Raw genomic sequence first — 20153 nt, 5'->3', positions numbered from 1 at the left:
TTATTGTGTTATCAGGTTATTTAAAAAAATTAATTAATAAATATTTTTATCCTACCACATCTTCAATGTTATATGTTATATGTTATCTAATATTCAGTAAAAAAATAATATTAACCAACATAGAATTGATTAAAAATTTAAAAAATAATTAGCAAAATATCCATGAGAATTTTTTTACAGATTTTTTTGCGTCTTTTATATGCCAATCTAATAATTAGTACCATATGTCAAATGAATAATATTAAATTAATAAAGTTTTTTGCAATGTAAGTTATTTATTTTAATTTAAATATGAACAAATTTGCATGTACTTGAATATCAGTACTCTACATCATTAATTGTTTACGAAATAAATATATTAATATTTTAACAAATTATTGGTAGGTGCAATTTTTTTTATTTTGTGTCTTTTCTATGTTAATCAAATAAGAATTTAATTTTAATGTCCTATTAGTGTAAAATAGTTTCACATGCATCTAATTACACAACGCTATCAAAATTAAACTCATCAAATAATCAATGTTATATACCAAATAATATTGTGGAATACAAAATCATTAAATATTTTGTTATATAATTTATTTAATTTAATTTAAAAATAAATATTTATGTATTCAAATTTTAATTACAATACTTTACATAATCAATTATTTAAAAAAATAAAAAAATAATATCATTCAATATAAAATAATTTAAAAAAATGAGATTTAACTAAAAGGTAATAATTTGTAATTGTAGTGAATGGAGACGATACAATCACGATGTTAAAAGAAGGATAAAAGATGGCAATAGTAAAAATATAGAAAAGTGCATCTGGTGAGAGTAAAAGCAATACGAATCCAATAATGAGATAAAAAAATTAATAACAGAAGAATGAGATCAAACTCTTGGTATAAAGTACTCACATAAAGAATATACCCAAAACAAAATGATAAGATCTATAAAAAATTATTTATCACTGCTAATTATTCTTTTCCTCCTTTCATATATGGCATCGAAAATCAACATTTGGCATCGTTGTTATTTAGTTCATAAAACCACAAAAACTCATCCAAATAATTGTTATATACAGAGAAGCACATTCAGAATGGAGGAGATAATTAAGAAAAATTGAAAAGGATAAATTATTCAAATGAAGAATTGAAGAAGAGGTTACGCGTTTCTACGATTATTAGTGAAAACCCAGGATGAAAATGAGATAAAAGAATATGTGTTGTTGTTAACGGTGGAAGTTTTTTTATTTAAAGTAACTGACGCATGTATGTACGGAGAACTTCTATCATTGAAAAAGTCTAGGGAGCCAATGGCCTAAGCGTACAATGTGTACAATGGAGGTTTAAGAAGTATTAGAGATATGACCATTAGTGTTATATTGTCCTATCAGGTTACGCTTTTGGGATGAGTGGTTTCAGATATGGTATTAGAGTTCTAGATTCGTAAGGTCAAGAGTTCGATCCTTGGTGAACCCCAAAATCAGTTTAATTTTTTATTGAGATGTTTATTATCCTTGGTATCCGGATGGTTATCCTTGGTATCGGATGGTTATTCTAGCTAGTATGGTGATGTTCATTTTATTCATGGACCAGCCCATTGTACACATTGTACACTTAAGCCATTGGCTCCCTAGCACTACCCTCTATCATTATGGGCAATATTGGAACATAAAGTTGGACACCAAAAACTCTGTTTTGGCATTATATATTGTTATAGATAAAATTAAAAAAATACTTTTAATATAAATTTTTATCTTTGCTTCAAATTAAACACTGTTAAAAAAATAAATAAATAAATTTTATAATATTTATAGATAATTACTTTATAAATATTTATCTTAATTTTATTACACATAATAACAACATGATAAATTTTTTAATATCTTATTTAATTTAAATTTTTAAATTTTAACGTCCTAAAAGTTAAATAACTTATAAAATTTTTAAATATATATATTTTTTTAAATTATTTTATCAAATCTATAATTAATTGAATTCATCCCTATAATAAGAAATCAATTTAATTGAATAATTTTGAAGCGTTCATATAGTTATTTTTATGGTCAATAAATCTGACAGTTTTTCAAGACTCAAAAAGTTATTAATAAGGAGATGTATGATGAATTACGACAAACTTTTTCAGGTACATAATTTTTATATTCTTTTATTTTATTTATTAATTATTTTTATAGTTTGATATTTAAAAACAAAAAAAATAAGCATTTTTATTTCTTTAGTTTTTTTATTATTTATAGAAAAATGAAGGCGTCTTTAGATTTAGATGTATATTTTGGTCTATCACTTAAAAAATATGAAGACAAATATAAAGATCTATGAAATTTAAATAAAAATGATCTTTTATAAATAACTAATATGTATTTTGATTTATATATAATCTTTTTGAATCAGGATAATATTATTATCATTATTTGTTGAACTATGTTTTTTCTGATAATATATATATATATATATATATATATATATATATATATATATATACTTTTTTATTGTGTGCTTTTATAATTAACATTTTAAAAATTTTTTATAATAATTTTAATTTTAACAAAATATAATATAAATAAATTCACGTTAATATTAAAATAATTAAAAAAATATTTATTTAATAAATTTTAAAAATGAATAATATATTAAAAAAAAATAAAAATAATTTTTTAAAAAATAATAGAAAAGGGCTGAACAGGCACGTAGTGCCTGTTGAGCCGCTAGTATATATAGTTGCTTTAGAAGTTTGAATTATCAATAGTATACTTTAAGTAATGAAATAATAGGGTGAGTAGTGAGTACGAGTAGATTTGGTTCGGATTTAAGGTAAAATTAGAATTGAACTGATCAAATATAATTGGTTCGATTTGATTTGTATTTGTATTTTTTTGTGTATGTATCCGACCCAAATCAAACCGATTAAGAACGGATTGGTTTGGTTCGGATAATTGGGTACCCGATGACTTTGAAATTTATAAAAAAAACCAAATTTTTATCTTAAAAATTCAACAAGTACAATGAACATATAACATTAATATAAATAATCTAAACATGTTAAACATCAAATACATTAAAAACTAAACTTATTAAAATCTAAACATATTAATAGTGAAAAATCTCACTAAAAGCCACTAATCATATATATATTTTTATTTTTTTATTTAATTAATATATGATCGAGTTTACGGGTTGGTTCGGATTTCGCACCCCAGAACTGATACCTAAACCAATCATTAACAAAGGCCATTAATTTGGTTCGAGTTGGACCTAATTACCCGTTGATTTCAGAACCAATTTAATTAGTTCAGTTCGAGTTCAGACAGGTAATCGAATACCCGCTACCCGTACTCACCCTTATAAAATAATATAATTGTATGGATTCAGATCAGACAATTAACTAATGCAAATAGAGTATCTTATTTCAAATGTTCATCTTGAATCAAATGAGGACTCGGAGTCAAAAGTTAATTAAGAGAATATGTATGTAGAATTCTTAGTCATTAGCACACACAAAAAAATGTGATTACTTTTATTTTGTGAATTATTATTATTAATATTATTATTGTCAAGATTTGTGTATACTAAAAATTAGTTTTTTATATAAAATATATATTAAAATATAAATAAAATATATATTAAAAATGAGTTAAATACTATATATACGTATAGACAAATAATGACTGATTTAATCATTTAATAGTTTATGTTTTGTTTACATATAATATTTTTGTATTATTATATACTATAACCAAAGTGATTGACTTTGTTAGTTGTGAATAATATTTCATAGACAAATTATTAAAGTGCTAAGACGACGACCTTTAACTTTTTTTTTTGTTTCCAATAATATAATTTAGGTGAATATACACTCGTAAAAGGGAGAAAAATTGCTACAAAGTTAGATAGACAAGCAAAATGGAAATATACGAGTGTATCTCTAAATCTTCTAATTTGGTTTATTATCTAATATTTAAAATTATTTAATTTGGATATATCGACTAATAAGTAATTTAACCATATTTTATTTTTGATATTGGAGTAGCAACGATGTTTTTTTAAAATGTGGGTTAATGGGGTATTTTTCTCAAATGTGGAACCGTTTAATTAGATAAACAAAAATCGAACCGTCCAATGATTTGTGAGGAGTACAGAAATCAGACTGTCTGATTTGTGAAGATACATAAATCGGACTAAAGAATTTGTAAAATCGGACTAAAGAATTTGTGAGAGAAGAGAAATCGGATAGAGGGATTTCTGTTAAAAAAAATAAAAAAATTTGAACTATAGAAATCGGACCCTCCGATTTATGTATCTTCTACACTTTTAAATAACACCAAAAATTACAATATTAAGATATATCACCACTTTTACTTTCATATATAAAAAAAAAAAGCCTAATTTAACAGCATCTTTAAGAAAATATATAAACACCTAATAATTAGAAAATGACGCCATCCAATAAACCATGCTTGCGTCACTTCTCTCCAAAGCTCTGGTTGTTGGATAGAGACAACTTTTAATGTTTAGAGGAAATTTTAGATTAGATTGAAAAATAAAAAAGTTTTTTTTCTACATTTAATAAATTGTATTATAAAATTGTATGAGATGTCATCTTCTTCACGTGGAAAGAATTAAACTTATAGAAAACATTTCAAGTACACCGAGAGTACAGATGCTCCAGTTATTTTAACCGTTGATCTGAATTATAAAATATATATATATAATATATATTAATTGAAATTAACGGTTAAAACAACTGGTGCATCGGTACTCTCCGGTGCACTTAAAATGTTTCCAAACTTATATTAGAACCACAAAATTCATTTTGTATGGTTGATAATACACTCATATTTCCACTTGCTTCCCCACCCATTTAAGAATTAAGAAGAAATTTTAATGGAATCAATATAAGTGTTGATAAATGCTCATAACTTTAGATTTTCATATGATAAAAAAATGCGAGAAAAACAAAAAATAGTCATGATAATTATCTCGAAAAATAACGAGGTCCTTAACAAAAGAAAAAATTCAATCCGACCCCTGAACAATTATCTCGAAAGGATAATGAGACTCTTGTGCAAAAAAAAATCAATGTTATTTTTTTTTTGCACAGAGATTAATCAGTCTCTAAAAAAAAAGATCAGGAGCCAAATTGAGTATTTTTTTTAGATGTCTCGTTGTCCTTTCGAAATAATTGTCAGAGTCAAATGGGGTATTCATTCTAAAAATGCAAGTTTAAGGGTTTTTTTCTTATAACAATTCTTTTTATCAATAATTTATAAATACCTCTATAAATACTTATCAATTTTTAATCTCAAAGCTTATTAACTAATCAATACTCAATTGACCTAAACGTTTGTTAAAAAATAATAGAAATGTTCGAATTAATATTTACTCCATGCATCTATATATCCTCCTATTGATGCTGTTACATATGATAATAAGAACAATAGTAAGAATAATATATGTATTGATAGAAGGTAACATATGGTGTGGAATTTAAAGCGAATTTAATAATGAAATAATAGGATCTTAGGCCGATTTGGTTTGTCGTAACTTACAACCACAGAATGCAAGTGGCCAATGGCTCATTTACTCGTGACCAAACTGGCAACCGGCGGCGCCAGTACTGAATACTTTAATTAATTATTTAATTACTATAATTTTTAAAAATATTATTATTTATGCATCTTTTCGTATTATTTTAAATTTCAAGAGAAATAATTTTATGACATAATATTAAAATTTTTATGATAAAAAAGTGCTTAGTTCAATTTATATTGATTTTAAAATAAAAAAAATTAGTACAAGATAAATTTAAAAAAATACCTATAAATTTACACAAAATTTAAAATAAAGTTTTGCATAAAAAATATATTAAAAATACAACAATTCATATATTTTTTTTCTATCAATTTAAGTTTGTAAGAAAAATTAATTTTATGACACATCTTAAAATGACGTATAGATAGCAAAATTTTAAAGATATTTTAAAATAAAAAAATATTTTATATATATCCTTGTGAAAAAAAATATATTTTATAGAAAAAAAAAATGGTTATGTTTCCATAAGAAAACGCCTTTTACACTTTCTAACGTGTGAACCAAACAGATATGTAATTATTTACCTCTGCACTACTAGAAAATTTGGTATGTAATTATGTATGACCAACATCAAATAATTTTGAAATTAAAGGCCTTTCATCAATTTTCTTCTTCATATATAGACTCCACTACTATGGCTTGGTGGGTTAGTGACTTGTATGTTTGATCCAAATACTCCTACTTCTCCTTTTTTTGCTTCTGTCACCAACTACCTCAACATGAATCCTCAAGTCAATAGTGCATTTAATTGACTTTGAAATACACAGAAGCAAGATTTATCATTTTATTAAGATAGTGTTTGGTGGAGAGATAGAAACAAAAAAAATTAAGATTGAGAGATAGAGACTAAAAAACAGAAATTAAAATAAATCTCAATATTTTGTTTGGTGCAAAATAGGAGACAGAAATTGAAATAAGAATGAAATTCTAATTTAATTTGCACAAAGAATAAAATTGGAATTAATTAATTGAAATGAGAGTATTTTAGGTATTAAATGTTATTAAAGTTTCAGTCTCAATCTCTAAAAATTTTAGTCTCCTGTGTTCCTACATTTTGCAAGTACTGAAATACTGAAATTTTGGAGATAAAGACAGAAATTTTAGTACTAGTCTCTGAACCAACAAACATGATACTGAATTCCACGTCTCTCAATTTCTCTCTCGGTACCTCAAAATAAACGCTACCTAAAAGTAGGTTAAGAGACATGAATATATAGACTTAATTGTTACAATACCATTAATCTTATTGAATATATATTTTTGTAACTTATCTAATAAATTATATAGCAGCCATTTATTTTATTATTTTTGTATAATCTCATTCCTTAGTAGCCAAGTAAACAAACCAAATCCAAAGACCAAAAAAATTAACTTTATTTTATTATTGTATATTGGTTGCAAAGGATTCATTAGAATATTCTACCCCATGAAAAAAAACACCTACTTGTTATGAAATGTACACGAACTTTAGAATATTCTGTAAATTAGTTAATTATAGGATAGTTATTTAAATGGGTGTAAGTGATTCTTCTACATAGTCTTATAGAAACATCATGAAATGATGTCATGACTTTAAATTAATTAATCACAAGTAGGGGAGCGTTGGAGCCACAAATGCTTTGAATTGAAGTCATTTTCCAGAAACTTGGCTTTACTTTTGATCTTTACAGATGGACAAGGAGGAGAGGGATGATTTTCATTTTTCTATAAACGATGTGGTCATGATGATGACTTTAAATTCAAGTAACGTTAAGAAGGGTCCCATGAAATCACTTCCATAGATTCTCATGATATTTGTTAGGGTGGGGAGTTCCTATACGTGTGTTTTTTTTAACAATTCTTGAGGACTTTTTGGACAGAGTTTTTTTTGGGGCAGACTTAATTTATTTCTCTGAAGTGCATAGATATTGGTTTTGGACAGAAAATGGGCACTTTTTTTTGGGTTGGGATAACTTGTTAGGCTTAGATACTCTTGTTCCTTGAGGGTGTAAATTTTGAGTCCAAAATCCAACATAGAAGCCTTTTAGAGTGAAAATGTTCAAAAACATTTCTACTCTGTTTCTTAACAATCAACATCTCTAACAAAAAAAAAAAATCATCCTCATACGTATAGGACTAGGACCCAATTAAAAAAAGGATAATATTAAGAGATAACTCTCTCCCGTTTTAATACAAAAAAAAAAAAAAACAGAACTCTCCTAGCCAATTCGGATTGGTCTAGTAATTAGCTTCCTAATTTACTTAAATAAGTATTGAGAGTTTGAATTCTGGCTAGTGCCAATTTTCCAACTAGCTTTATGATTACGGTCTTGTACTCTTAATCTAAGTTATGTTAGATTGAAATTTGGCAAAATGCAACAAAAGAATCTCGCCTTATGCATGCAGCAAACGACAAACTCTTAGATTGCGTTTGTATATACAGAGACAGGACACTGAGACAGAGACTCAAAAACACAAAATCGTATTTGATAGAGGAGACATAAATAGAGACAATGTGTCTAGAGACACAGAATTAGTGTATTTTGTATCCATCATAACAAAGACACGGAGACACTAACAAATGACACAAATTATTTTTCATTTTTCTTTTATTATTCTTGTTAATTTTTTATAATTATATTTTTTATTATTATATTTTTCGTATCAAATTTTTTAAATGATAAAAGATAAAAATAAATTAAATTTTCATAATTTGTTCTAATTTATCACCAAAAAGAATATAAAAACACAAAATTAGTCTCTTTGATCCGTAACAGATTAATTTTTGTCCCGTCAAACTAAGAGATAGCATGAAAGAAAAAAAGAGAAAACTCTTCTAATATCATTCTCCTTATTAGTGATTTAAATATGTAATTAAGGAGATACTATCGCTAACTTCTAACTTTGTTATATATTATGAATTGAAGGCATTCTATGAACATTTGATTTTACGAGCAATAGATAAAAATATGAATGAAACAAATTCCTTCTAACAATTTTCAAAAGAAAATATGAATTATGTTTTATATAGTAAAAACAAATGTAGATTAAATTTCAGAATCACATTTATTCTGTAATTTTTTTATTTTAATATTTTGCTAAAAGATTTACAATAAATATAAATATAATTTTTTTGTAAATTTAAAATTTTTTTTATTAGTATCATTTTAAAAAATATTTAAATCCTTTTAACAAAATACACGACAATTTATTTTACACGTAAATTTTTTTAATGTATAAAATATTTTTTAAGAGGTGTTTTTCCATTTATTTTTACTAATATCATTTTCAAAAATACTTAAATTATTTTAGCTACATATTTTGAAGGAATATATTTTTTTGTTTATTATTTCATTTCTTTGTTAATAATATCTGTTTAAACAAATATTTAAATATTTTTTTAGCAAAATGCATGTAATGAATTATATTCATTTATTCTGTAATTTTTTTATTTTAATATTTTGCTAAAAGATTTACAATTAAATATAAATTAAATAATAAAAATTAAGATTTAGAATTTAGGGTTTATATTTTCAATAAAAACTATCATAATTAAACTTAGTAGTCAAATATAGCACTGAACTTGAAGATAATCAAATGCAATAAATATCTATAATCAAACTCAGCTACAAGCATTGAACCTGACTATAATCAAACCCAATAAACACTTATAATCAAACTTAGTAGTTAAATATAACACCGAACTTGACTATAATAAACTCAGCAATGACCATTATCTGGTGATAACTCTGTTTTTTTAATAGATAATTATGGTTTATTTGGAGATATTTTTTTATCAATTTCGTTATATATTTACGTATTTTTATCCACCAAATCTAAATTAAGTTGGTCCAAATCAAATAAAAATTGCTCACACATGTGCACGTGAATCACATTTTTTCTTCGAATGAAAAATAACACCAAACTTTTTTAACCATGACAAATAAATTTTTTAATTTTGGTTCGAAAATTTTTAAGATTTTGAATTTGATGTATTTTGTTTTTGTTTCTTCTTATTTTTTTTCCCTCTCTTTATACAAAATTTATGTATTTTTATTTATAAAGTTACTATCTTTCTTTCAAAAGTTTGTGTTTATGGTAAAAAAATAAATAAATAAAAATAAAAAGTTGCATAATTCCTTCATTTTTTCTTTTTTTTTTTGTTGTTTGATTTTTTTTATTCTTTTTAAAAGGTAAAATAAAAAAAATTAAAAGTGTGAAATAGAAAGATTTATAAAAATAAGAAAAAGGAAGAGGACGAAGAGAGAAAAAATTTGAAAAATATATAAAACAAAAAATAACAAAATATTTGTAAACTGCGACCCAATAGTTTTTTAGAGAGTAAAGTGACAATTTTGCATTGATTTTTTGCTTTTCTCGTTTATTAATATTATTGTGGAAGATAGAAAATAGAAGAGGATAATAATGATGATGAGTAAAATATATAATAGTGATTATAATTATAATTATGAGAGTGCCCAATGCCGAATTAGTACATGGTGCTACTAGTAATAATAAAAAAGGGAGTTGGTGACAACACATGGCAGGAAAGAAGAGTGTTTTTTTGTGGAAATTTTCCCGCACAAATCCATTCTCAAAATCAAATTTCCTCTCTTACCTTTTATTTTTGGTGACTGAACATTAAAAAGAAACAAAAAAAATAAAAGAAGGAAATACGTATAATTAAACTCAGCAGTTAAATATAACACTGAATCTCAATATAATCAAACTCAGTAAACGTGTATAATTAAACTCATTATACATTTATAATTAAATACAGTTGTCAAATATAGCATTGAACTTTAGCATAATCAAACTCAACAAACACGTAATCAAACTCAACAATCAAATATAGCACTGAACTTGAATATAATCAAACTCAGTAAATATTTATAATCAAACTCATATTATAATCAAACTCATTAAACATGTATAATCAAACTCTGTAGTCAAATATAGCACTAGACATGAGTATAATCAAACTTCAAAATATTTATAATCAAACTCAAAGTATAATCAAATTTTGTAAATATGTAAACATGTATAATCAAAGTCAGAGTATAATCAAAGTATTTTTGAAAATGATATTAGTAAAAAAAATTTAAAAAATGGTAAAACACCTCTTAAAAAACACTTTAGACACTAAAAGAATTTATGTGTAAAATAAATTGTCGTGTATTTTGCTAAAAGGATTTAAATATTTTTTAAATTGTTATTAGTCAAAATAAAAAGTTAAAAACTTACAAAGAAAGAAAAGAAGCAAGAAGGAGGAGCAAACACAAGTTCCAATGAAAAATAAGTTAGTTTGGCATTTTCACTATTCTTTGTTTTGATGTTAAAAATTAATAATTACTTGCTTCCTTTGATTATAATCTGAGTTTGATTATAGATAATTTAAAGTTTGATTATACTCAGGTTTAATACTATATTTGATTATTGAGTTTGATTATATATGTTTGTTGAGTTTGATTATAATTTGAGTTTGATTATATTCAGGTTCAATGCTATATTTGACTGCTGAGTTTAATTATTTGTGTTTGCTGAGTTTGATTATGCTCAAGTTCAGTGTTATATTTAACTACTGTGTTTGATTATAAATTAAATTTGATTATACATGTTTACCATACCAAGTTTGATTATACTCAGATTAGATGCTATATTTAATTCCTGAGTTTGATTATACGGTATACATGTTTACCAAGTTTGATTATACTCAGATTAGGTGCTATATTTAATTCCTAAGTTTGATTATACGGATTTGCTGGGTTTGATTATGCTCAAGTTCAATGTGTTTGATTATAAATATTTTCTTATTTTGATTACATTGAAGTTTGATTATACATGTTTACCAACTTTAATTATATTCAAGTTTAGTGCTATATTTAACTTTTAAATTTGATTATACCTGTTTGCTGAATTTGATTATGCTATTCACCACATGAATCTTGTTCAATGTCATGTTTACTGCTTATAAATGGTTTATTTATAGTTCAGTTGAAACCAAAAATGAATTCAATCTGTCCTCTAACCCCTAACATCTCGACATATCTTAAATACTACCAGAACACTTATTTGAAAACAATTAATTAAAGCTAGTGCAATATGAAAATCACATATTTATCGTAATACTAAACGAGGGACTAAAAAAAACACTATAAACGGATAATACTCAATGTCTAAAGGACAACTCAACAAACTCTGTTTTGTAAAATGAAAAACAAAATAAACCTTGAACAAAGATTTTATCAGTGTCAGAAATGTATTACTTCCAAACTTTCAATAAACCTTGATCTAAAAAAGCCAATAAAAGACTGAATCCACTATGCTTGGAACAGAAGTCCACATCCTAATTCATTCTCCTGATAAGCTCATTGATGTAGTTCTCCCTGTTTCCAGCATCTCCTCCTTCAACATAGTGGTTTCTCTTCTTCTTCAAGCCACCCAATGGAGCCTTGAGCTTAAATGGCCAAAGGAAGTTGTTTGCTTCCTTGAAATGTGATCCAACGGTTATGATCTCATGGATAAGATCTTCGATGCAGATGATTCCATGTTCGCCCAGTGCCTGAAGCGTCATCCAAGGAAAGCAGTGAGTAGATAGAATGTATTTGAATTGTATATTCTAATGCTAAAAATAATTTACAGACCTTCTCAATGATGGAATTGTCAGTTAGGGAAATTCTCTGCTTGTTCAGCTTACCAAAGCCCCTCTTGTAAATAAGCTCTTTTACACTCTTCAGATTTGGGTATCTACAAAAGGAGAGGAACTATTACGCTTAGCCCAAAAAATAAGGGATTCATCACATTCAAAAAGGCATGACGGCACAAGTTTACGTACCCATAGGTCACATATGGTTCAACCCTGTGAAGCATGTTCATTGTGGCCTTGTTCACCTTCAGAAAGACACCATTGAAGATCTGTTGCAAAAAAGAAAACAGAGACAAGGGAGTAAAACATTAGTATGGGTACTTTACACAGTGTAAATGGCAAGATTTCAAACAGATAGTATTACAAACAAGTACCAAAAACATTACATATTTTCTTAATTGACTATGTCAAACTTCCATGACACTATATAGCCTCCAGACTTTTGGGCAAATGCAGTGAAAACACACATAAAGCCAAAGAACAAAAACATCAACACTCCCTTGGGGAACATAACAAGTGACAGAGAGAGGTTTGAGAATATGAGAGCAGACGTGTTTACTCCCCATTTTTTGTGACTCAACAACAAACAAAAATCTGCCTGTTCTAACATAAATTGAATAGTGTTTAACAAACCAATAAACAGGGACTTGAATTCAAGTTGAAGCACCTCAATGATCATCACATTAAACATGGTTATAAAACAACAGTCATGAACTGTACTACTAACACCAAGTAAACCATAACAACGCCCACACAAGAAAATAACACAATAAAAAGCTCAACATTCAATGATTATAAGCAGTACCTGTCTCAACCTCAACAACTGCAAGATCTTTCTTGACTTGGGGTCCATGGCATTGATACTGAAAAAACACAACTAGAACAAGTAAGACCCAAATTACAGAATCGATTAAAACTTGGGACATAGTATTAATAGCATAAATATGGAGTAACAAAGGAAACAAACACATACCCACGGATACGGATGATAAACAGGAGCTTAGCCTCTGGATCAACATAGAATCCACCTTTCAGCTTTGCTTCCCGCTTCAATTGGATCAGCTGCTTTTCCTGTAATATAAAAGCGGGTCAATCTGGCGGAGAAAAATGCAAAGCACAATAAAGGAAACAGAAACAAACATTAAAACAGAGAAAAAGGGAAATAGATTAAGGTGAAATGCAACCTGCTCCTGGTATTCATTTGCATATTGCTTTGCCCTGCGGTAAATGAGCTTGCGGCTCTCAGCTCTTTTCTTCTTTGCAGCATTAAGCTCCTCCTTTTTCTTCAAGGCCCATTCCTCCTCCCTTTTTTGCTTCTTAAGCACAGACTCGGGAACAATTGCTTTCACCTCCTCACCCATCTCTGCCACTCATTCAAAATAAAAATCTCGGTTATAATTAACATCCAACAAAGTATTCATTAGTTTCAATTATTATACTGACACATTTCAGCTCCAACTCAAAAGCTAAATGTTCAGTGTTTCAAACATGCGATAATTAACATACAAAGTCATCACGTTGAAATCAACAAACACATACACAATAACTAACAAAGTCTTAATCCAATGAAATTCAACGACAAGATATTAACATACGATAATAAAAGAAGTTTAAAAGTTTAGTAGTCAACATAAGATAAAATAAATATAAATTCTCAGTGTTTCAATGAGGACTGGCGCAGCAGGCAATGCAGTCAGAGATCTGATGCTTGTAGATTCATTTGGAAGAGGAACTGGCGCAGCACCAATCCATCATCATAACACAAAATCTCTTTCATGACCACTTATATGCTATTTTTTGTTTTCGTATCCTGTAAATTTCTGCAGATTTAAACAATAAGAAAGGAATTTTCCTAAACAAATACATTGAACAATCAGAAGCAATTTTCCTAAACAAATACATTGAACAGTGAACCACAACCAATTTCCCTAATCAAATAAATATACACATTCATAAGTTAAAACCCCCAAATACAACAATTAGAACCTAGAACCCTAACAATAAAAAACACACCTTCTTTAACAATCAGAACCTAGAACAATAACAATTAAAAATAATACACATTCATAAGCTAAAACCCCCAAATACAACAAACTACATAAACAAATACAACAATCAACAACAATTAGCAAATTCAAAATACACTGAACATAGAACATAAATTATTCAAACAGAAGCAGAAATTCAAACAAATCCAGCCGGTTGCGACATTCATGACTATCTGAGATACCATGAGAGCCGGCCAGAGCTGCAGATAAACCAGGAGATAGAGCTGGAGTTCGAGGATATATGCATTAAAAATCAAAATTGGAAACAAAGAATCATATAAAAGTTTAACAGAAGCAGCAGAACAACAAAATAAATAGGTTCAACAAATAATCAATAACATTTCCAAAAAATCAACAATATGATTCTTTGTTAAAAGAGCGACAGAAAAGAAAGGAAGCCCAAACAAGGAATGAAAATCAACAAACAATAGATCTGGAAATCGCAGAAGATTGAAGGAAGCACGAAGAGTGAAGAGAATAGACATTAACGGAGGGAATTGAGAGGGGACGAACCTGCTGAAAGTGGAACGCGAAGTCGCTCAGAGAGAGATTAGGGTTTTTGTGTACGGCGACTGAGATCAGAGGCTAAGTGAGGAAGTAGCTAGGGTTTTTGTAGTGCTCACTTCAGCTTAGCCTTCTCTTTCGTTTATTTACCATTTAGGGTCCCAACATTATTTTAATTTGTTTGGGCTTTAGCGTTTTGGATAAAGCCCACTATTGAGGAGAAAATATTAAATCAGCGGCCCAATTTGATATTTTATAATAACTAAAAACAAAAAAATAAAAAAACTTTCTCCGAGTGCTTGAAAGTTAGATCCTGAGTGTTGCTACTTGCTAATGCTAATGCTATAAAAATAACAAAGAATGACAGCAAAAAAGTTGAGGGTTTCTTCACAGCCTATGAAAATTTATCTTTGTATTGGGTTGCCTGATTAGAGAATTAAACAAAGAAATTATATTTGTTTATGAAGTGTGTTAAGCTTTGCTTGACTTAGTAATGTTGAAACACTTTTAATAGAGATTGTTAGTTTTCAATTCCAAAAAACTCCTTTTTTTTTTCGGTCTGGCAAAAACGACTTTCGATTGTGGAATGTAGTTGGGAAAAAGAAAGATCGATTTAACTTTAAAAGGGTTTAAACATGGGAGGCCTAACACTTAATTTTTCTCATTCCCTTTAAAAAAATTTCATTAATGCGATCAACCACAACTGATTTCCTTATGATAGAATGCATATCAAAGAATTAAAGCGACAAATTAAAACAGAATGCAAATCAAAGAATGCATATCAGCATAAATAAGAAGTTAAGAATAAACAGTCAATAGCATATTCAATCAAGCTACCAAGCCACGAAACTAGTATCGATGTTTGACTTCATTCATAAATTAGAAGTTAATTAGCATTTTAAAAATAGGAAAAAGAAGCTGTCCACAAAAGCATGAAAGAAGCTGTCCAGTAAAACAAATTTCATAAACAAATTCACAAAAAAAATTTCAAAAGCATGAAACAAGCTGTCCACAGCCACAAACACAAGAATATATGATTATATGATAGAGCCATAACAAAAACAAAGAATAGGTAAACTGTAATCACAGTTCCTTATTTGAAAAAAAAAAGAATATAAAAATCTTCACTTACTGAAAGTCTGAAACACAGCCGCCAAGAAGCAGAGGAGGAGAGAGGAGCGCGCCGGAAATCCGCCGGACACAGAACCGTCGAGGCCCGAGAGGCAAAGGAGGAGAGATGAGCAGAGGATAGAGTAGAGGCAAGACCAAACAGCGCCGCCGGGGGGCGCGATTCGGTGAAGACTTGCGAAAATCGTGATGAGACAGGGACCGGCGACTGGGAGACCGACGACGATGAGCTGCTGCCTGAAGGCTGAAGGAAGTCGAGGGTCAGGGTCTCTCACTCTCAACTCTCAAGGTCAGGGAAGGGAAATTAGGGCCGGCTGTTGTTTGTGGTTGTGGGAAGGAAAAGTGAAATATTTTTATTATATAATATGTAAATTTACAAAAATACCCTTAAATGGCAGCCCGCCCCCACTTTTTTTTTGCGGTTTTGGCAGTTTAACCCAACAGGTTCAACCCGTTTTAACACCCATACCAACCCGTTTTAACACCCATACGTTCTATTAAAATGATCGATCAAGGCACGTTATTATGTATATAATATAGCATTCTTTTTTCTATTTTTATCTATTACTTACAGAATGTAGATCAAAATGATTTACGTTATGAAACATAATAACCTTGGGAAATGAAGTCGTGGTGACTAACTTTAAGCATATTCTCCTGTAAATTACAGAATAACATATTGAACATTTCTAGTCAGTTCTCATGCATCATTTTAAATTATACAGATAGGATTGTATTTGATGTCATTTTGATCTTTTCCTAGTTGGTGAAAGTTGGGAGCATTGCAACCACATATTGTTGATACTGATAACAATGGACGTTAATCCTGCTTGACATCTACACTTGCAGGTTTAATAGGTTCTACTTGAGCTGGTTCAGTATCGGCCTCAACCTGCCATGACATTAAGGTTTGGAGTTAAAATTATATTCATAAAGTTTATGAAGTTGAAGCATTCATACAAAAATACAAACATAATACAGCGCACGCATGATGCAACACCTCTGATGTGTGTTCCATGAGTGTTTACAATCACTCGTTTTCTTTTAAAATGTTTGATAAGTATGTAAAACATTAAGAATAAGTGAGTGTGGATACTCTTTATACAGATTGCTTCTGACTTAATTGGATATCACTCCAGGAATTTCATGTCAATCACCCTGTTTATTTATAAGGATTAGGTTTTCCACTTTTCCTTATTGCATATCATATTGTTGATGGCAGCTCCAGAACAAATCACAAATCAAGATAGTGCCATGCATATGCTAGGCAACAAGATTCAGAACCAATACCAGATCTAAATTCTAACTCCAGTTATAAGCTATAAGAGATAAGCTTGAAAGTAGAATACAAAATATCATTTTGTTCAACAGCTTTCCATAACATTATGTATTCAAGTTACTAAAGAGACACTGAGGAGATTAATGGGGTTCATGACCCAGCACACCATTGGCTATTTCCTGTAAACAAAGTGTTAATTCTCTCTTACCAACCAGGATGAAATCATGAACAACTACGCTACTAGAAATTCAAAGAATTTACCTTAAAAATGAGCACAAATTCTCTATCATTATAATTAAAATGGGATTTCTCATTATGATGCACTTAAAATTTTGGTTTGGAGAAAGTTTGCGCCACTTCAATTTCATGGAATGCCCCCACAACTCATTAGATGCTCATAAAAAATATATTTACAAGTGAATTGCTAACAAAATAATCAAGGAATCTAACCGAGTTATAGTGAAGTTTGAGCATTAAGTAAACTAGATGAGTGAACTCACATTGGGTTCTATTTCTAACCACTACCTCGTTGAGCTCAAGCAGCAGAGATTGTTAGCCATCAGTCCAAGGTGTTCTTTTCCCCCAAGGGAAAGAAGGGAACTAATCCTTTTCGAGCACAATCAAGCATTCTCTCCACAACTAGAACCTAGATTTTCCCCATTGCCGTAGAGTGCCTCTACTACACCGTAACCCTTGGTGATAAAGGTCCTAGGATCAATTAAGGTTAACTAATGATTTGCCAATTATACGCCCCAAAGGAAAATGAAAAAGGAAACAAAGATAGCTTCTTCACTCTTAATTTTGTAAAAAGGAATTAAACCCCCCAGTCCCCATGGTTGTTAACAACAGATAAGTTGAAGTTCACACCTGAAGTTAAACAATAACAAGGGCAAATTCAAAGTTCAAACAATATCCTATTGCATAGCTGTATATCATAAACCAGTTGCAATAATAATAATCATAAAATTCATTCATCATCGCTTACTTTAGCAGTATCCCTCTTGGCTGCAGGCTTGTATGGACATGCTGCAGGAGCCCTCTCTGGTTTCCTATACTCCCAACCAAAAAGCCTATAGATTTTCCCCTTTTGAAAAAAAAAACCATAAGCATCAATGTTAGAACCAATTACAAAAACAACACAAATATATGAAGCTTAAAAATTACTATGTTTTAAGGCTTTAGTACACATTAATTAATTAAACAAAAAAATTTTCACCAGCATAGAAAAGAATTTTGCATACTAAATTGTAAAATAACTACCACGAGTTAATTCAGATCACTAAAGTAAAGGTGAAATTGAGATAATAGTTACTACATTTTAGTGGAAATTCCAAACTAACAAATATTCATGGATTTCAATTTGTTCAGAAGAGTAACCAACCATAAATCCATAAGAATGAAAATCTGAATCATTTTGGCTATGCTCACAGAATCTAAAGTAATCAGAATTTCTGATCCGATTCGGTAGGATACATTACGAAACAGAAGAACTTACCATGATAAAATCGAAGAGGAGAGGGAGGATGTTGACGATGGGAACGAGGAACAGGGGCAACAAACAAGCCAAGCAAACCTACAAACACATATTATGAGAATTACTCAGCATTCAATTCAATTATTAAATTCAGAATAAAACAAAAAATAAATAAAATCATAATTGAAGAAAACAGAAGCATGAATAGAGCGATTGAGTGAGGGGAGAATTACCATGTTTGCGATGAATGAATGTTTTGGGAGCTCGGAGCTGACAAAAGAAAACCGAAAACCAAGTAGCGTAGAGATTCAACAAGGACAAGGTAGGTGGCAGTTTGGTAATTTCAGAATTTCAGTTTGGGCCGTTTTGTCCTTTGTGCTTGGCCCCAAAAAAAATAAGCTGCACGAGAAGAGGTTGTGATACCAAAAATAAAAAAAGGATATGTCCAAAACCAACCAAAAAAAAAAAGAGAATGAAAACCATGACCAAGACTTTTTCTGCAGAATAAAAAAAATATCGTTACAACGTAGAAAAATTATAGACTGGAAAATATTACAGGTTAATTACCAATTTGGTGCCAAAAGATTCACCTGTGACCTGCCAGCCAAAAAATTTTTAAAAGATATTATCGACAAAATATTCTAATTTAAAAATATGATAAAAATTTTAATAAATATATTTTTTAAATATAATAAAAAAATTAATAAATATATTTTTTTTTGTAAGTAACAACAAAATTTTTATATTTAATAATATTTGAATAAATATTTTAATAAAATTCAAAATAAAATTTCCAACCTGCCAGATTCGAACCAGCGACCTAAGGATTAATTGGCAGATAACCCACTACAGTCCTCCGCTCTACCAACTGAGCTAAGGTCGGATTTGCTGAAGGCAAGTTGTTGATAAATTTTTATTAGTATCATACAAGCAATATTCTTTTACCATCATTTTTCATGGCCTTATATATGCAGAGTAAATTTTATGTGTGCGTAGAACATTTACTAGAATTTTATGGATAAAGTATTTTGGGTTGTTATTCTTTTCTTTTTTTTAATAATGTAATCATCTCTAAATCTCTAATTGTTGAGTAAATATTCCTTCAAATTTCAACATTTACTAGAATTTTTTTTTTTCACATACTTGATAGATGATGATGTAATTTACACCTCATAAGTAAGAACATTTCCACATCGTAGAGAAGCCTAATGAAAAGAAAGTAGGAGAGAGTGGAGGATTATTGTATTTGTAATGCTAACCATATCTATTTGTTTTTGAGAACATTCCATATATCATTTTCCCTTTATTGATAATAATTCATCAAAAGCTCCCCACTAACAACCCTATTTATATGATCATTCATGCATTATGGGACCTCTACATTATTTCCTAAATTATTTTTTCTTCAACAAGAAGTTCATATATGTTAAATTGGAGGAACCATCACGTTTCATCAATTTATAGTATGCAACTTTAATAATTGTGTTGTTAGTTA

The 20153-nt window shown here is 28.8% G+C and overlaps 2 protein-coding genes and 1 non-coding gene across 5 annotated transcripts; all 3 read right to left on the bottom strand.

Moving 5' to 3' along the window:
• Positions 1–11720: 11720 nt before the first annotated feature.
• On the bottom strand, positions 11721–16244 carry LOC130960837 (60S ribosomal protein L7-2-like). 3 transcript variants are annotated; one of them, XM_057886327.1, is made up of 7 exons: positions 15910–16244; positions 13410–13594; positions 13199–13296; positions 13031–13088; positions 12415–12494; positions 12224–12326; positions 11721–12141 (listed from the first exon to the last, which is right to left on the bottom strand). In XM_057886327.1, coding segments are annotated over exons 1-7 (741 nt in total). In that variant the 5' UTR covers positions 15911–16244; the 3' UTR covers positions 11721–11925. The 3 variants fall into 3 exon arrangements, with proteins under 3 accessions (XP_057742310.1, XP_057742312.1, XP_057742311.1); XM_057886329.1 differs by having other exon boundaries at positions 13410–13588; XM_057886328.1 differs by lacking the exon at positions 15910–16244 and adding an exon at positions 14787–15003 and having other exon boundaries at positions 13410–13588.
• Positions 16245–16520: 276 nt separating this feature from the next.
• Positions 16521–18982, bottom strand: LOC130960838 (uncharacterized). The gene is made up of 4 exons (XM_057886330.1): positions 18892–18982; positions 18680–18757; positions 18170–18268; positions 16521–16797 (listed from the first exon to the last, which is right to left on the bottom strand). The coding sequence occupies exons 1-4, from the start codon at positions 18892–18894 to the stop codon at positions 16726–16728; spliced, it is 252 nt and encodes an 83-aa protein (XP_057742313.1). The 5' UTR covers positions 18895–18982; the 3' UTR covers positions 16521–16725.
• Positions 18983–19450: 468 nt separating this feature from the next.
• Positions 19451–19541, bottom strand: TRNAY-GUA (transfer RNA tyrosine (anticodon GUA)). Its single transcript is given in 2 exon segments — positions 19451–19486; positions 19505–19541. It is a non-coding gene; the product is annotated as a tRNA-Tyr (tRNA).
• Between the last annotated feature and the right edge of the window lie 612 nt (positions 19542–20153).

The sequence above is a fragment of the Arachis stenosperma genome, chromosome 2 (genome assembly GCF_014773155.1).
Source record: "Arachis stenosperma cultivar V10309 chromosome 2, arast.V10309.gnm1.PFL2, whole genome shotgun sequence".
Classification (NCBI taxonomy): Eukaryota; Viridiplantae; Streptophyta; class Magnoliopsida; order Fabales; family Fabaceae; genus Arachis; species Arachis stenosperma.
This window is presented reverse-complemented; position numbering and strand designations above follow the sequence as displayed.

What these genes read in the sequence shown, in the direction of transcription:
- LOC130960837 (XM_057886327.1), bottom strand. An exon ending in CAAATGAATACCAGGAGCAG is followed by an intron (nt 13,297 to 13,409) that starts GTTGCATTTCAC and finishes TTTATATTACAG; the next exon opens with GAAAAGCAGCTGATCCAATT. An exon ending in GAACCATATGTGACCTATGG is followed by an intron (nt 12,327 to 12,414) that starts GTACGTAAACTT and finishes CTCCTTTTGTAG; the next exon opens with ATACCCAAATCTGAAGAGTG.
- LOC130960838 (XM_057886330.1), bottom strand. An exon ending in TCCTCTTCGATTTTATCATG is followed by an intron (nt 18,269 to 18,679) that starts GTAAGTTCTTCT and finishes TTTTTTCAAAAG; the next exon opens with GGGAAAATCTATAGGCTTTT. An exon ending in CCAAGAGGGATACTGCTAAA is followed by an intron (nt 16,798 to 18,169) that starts GTAAGCGATGAT and finishes ATGTCATGGCAG; the next exon opens with GTTGAGGCCGATACTGAACC.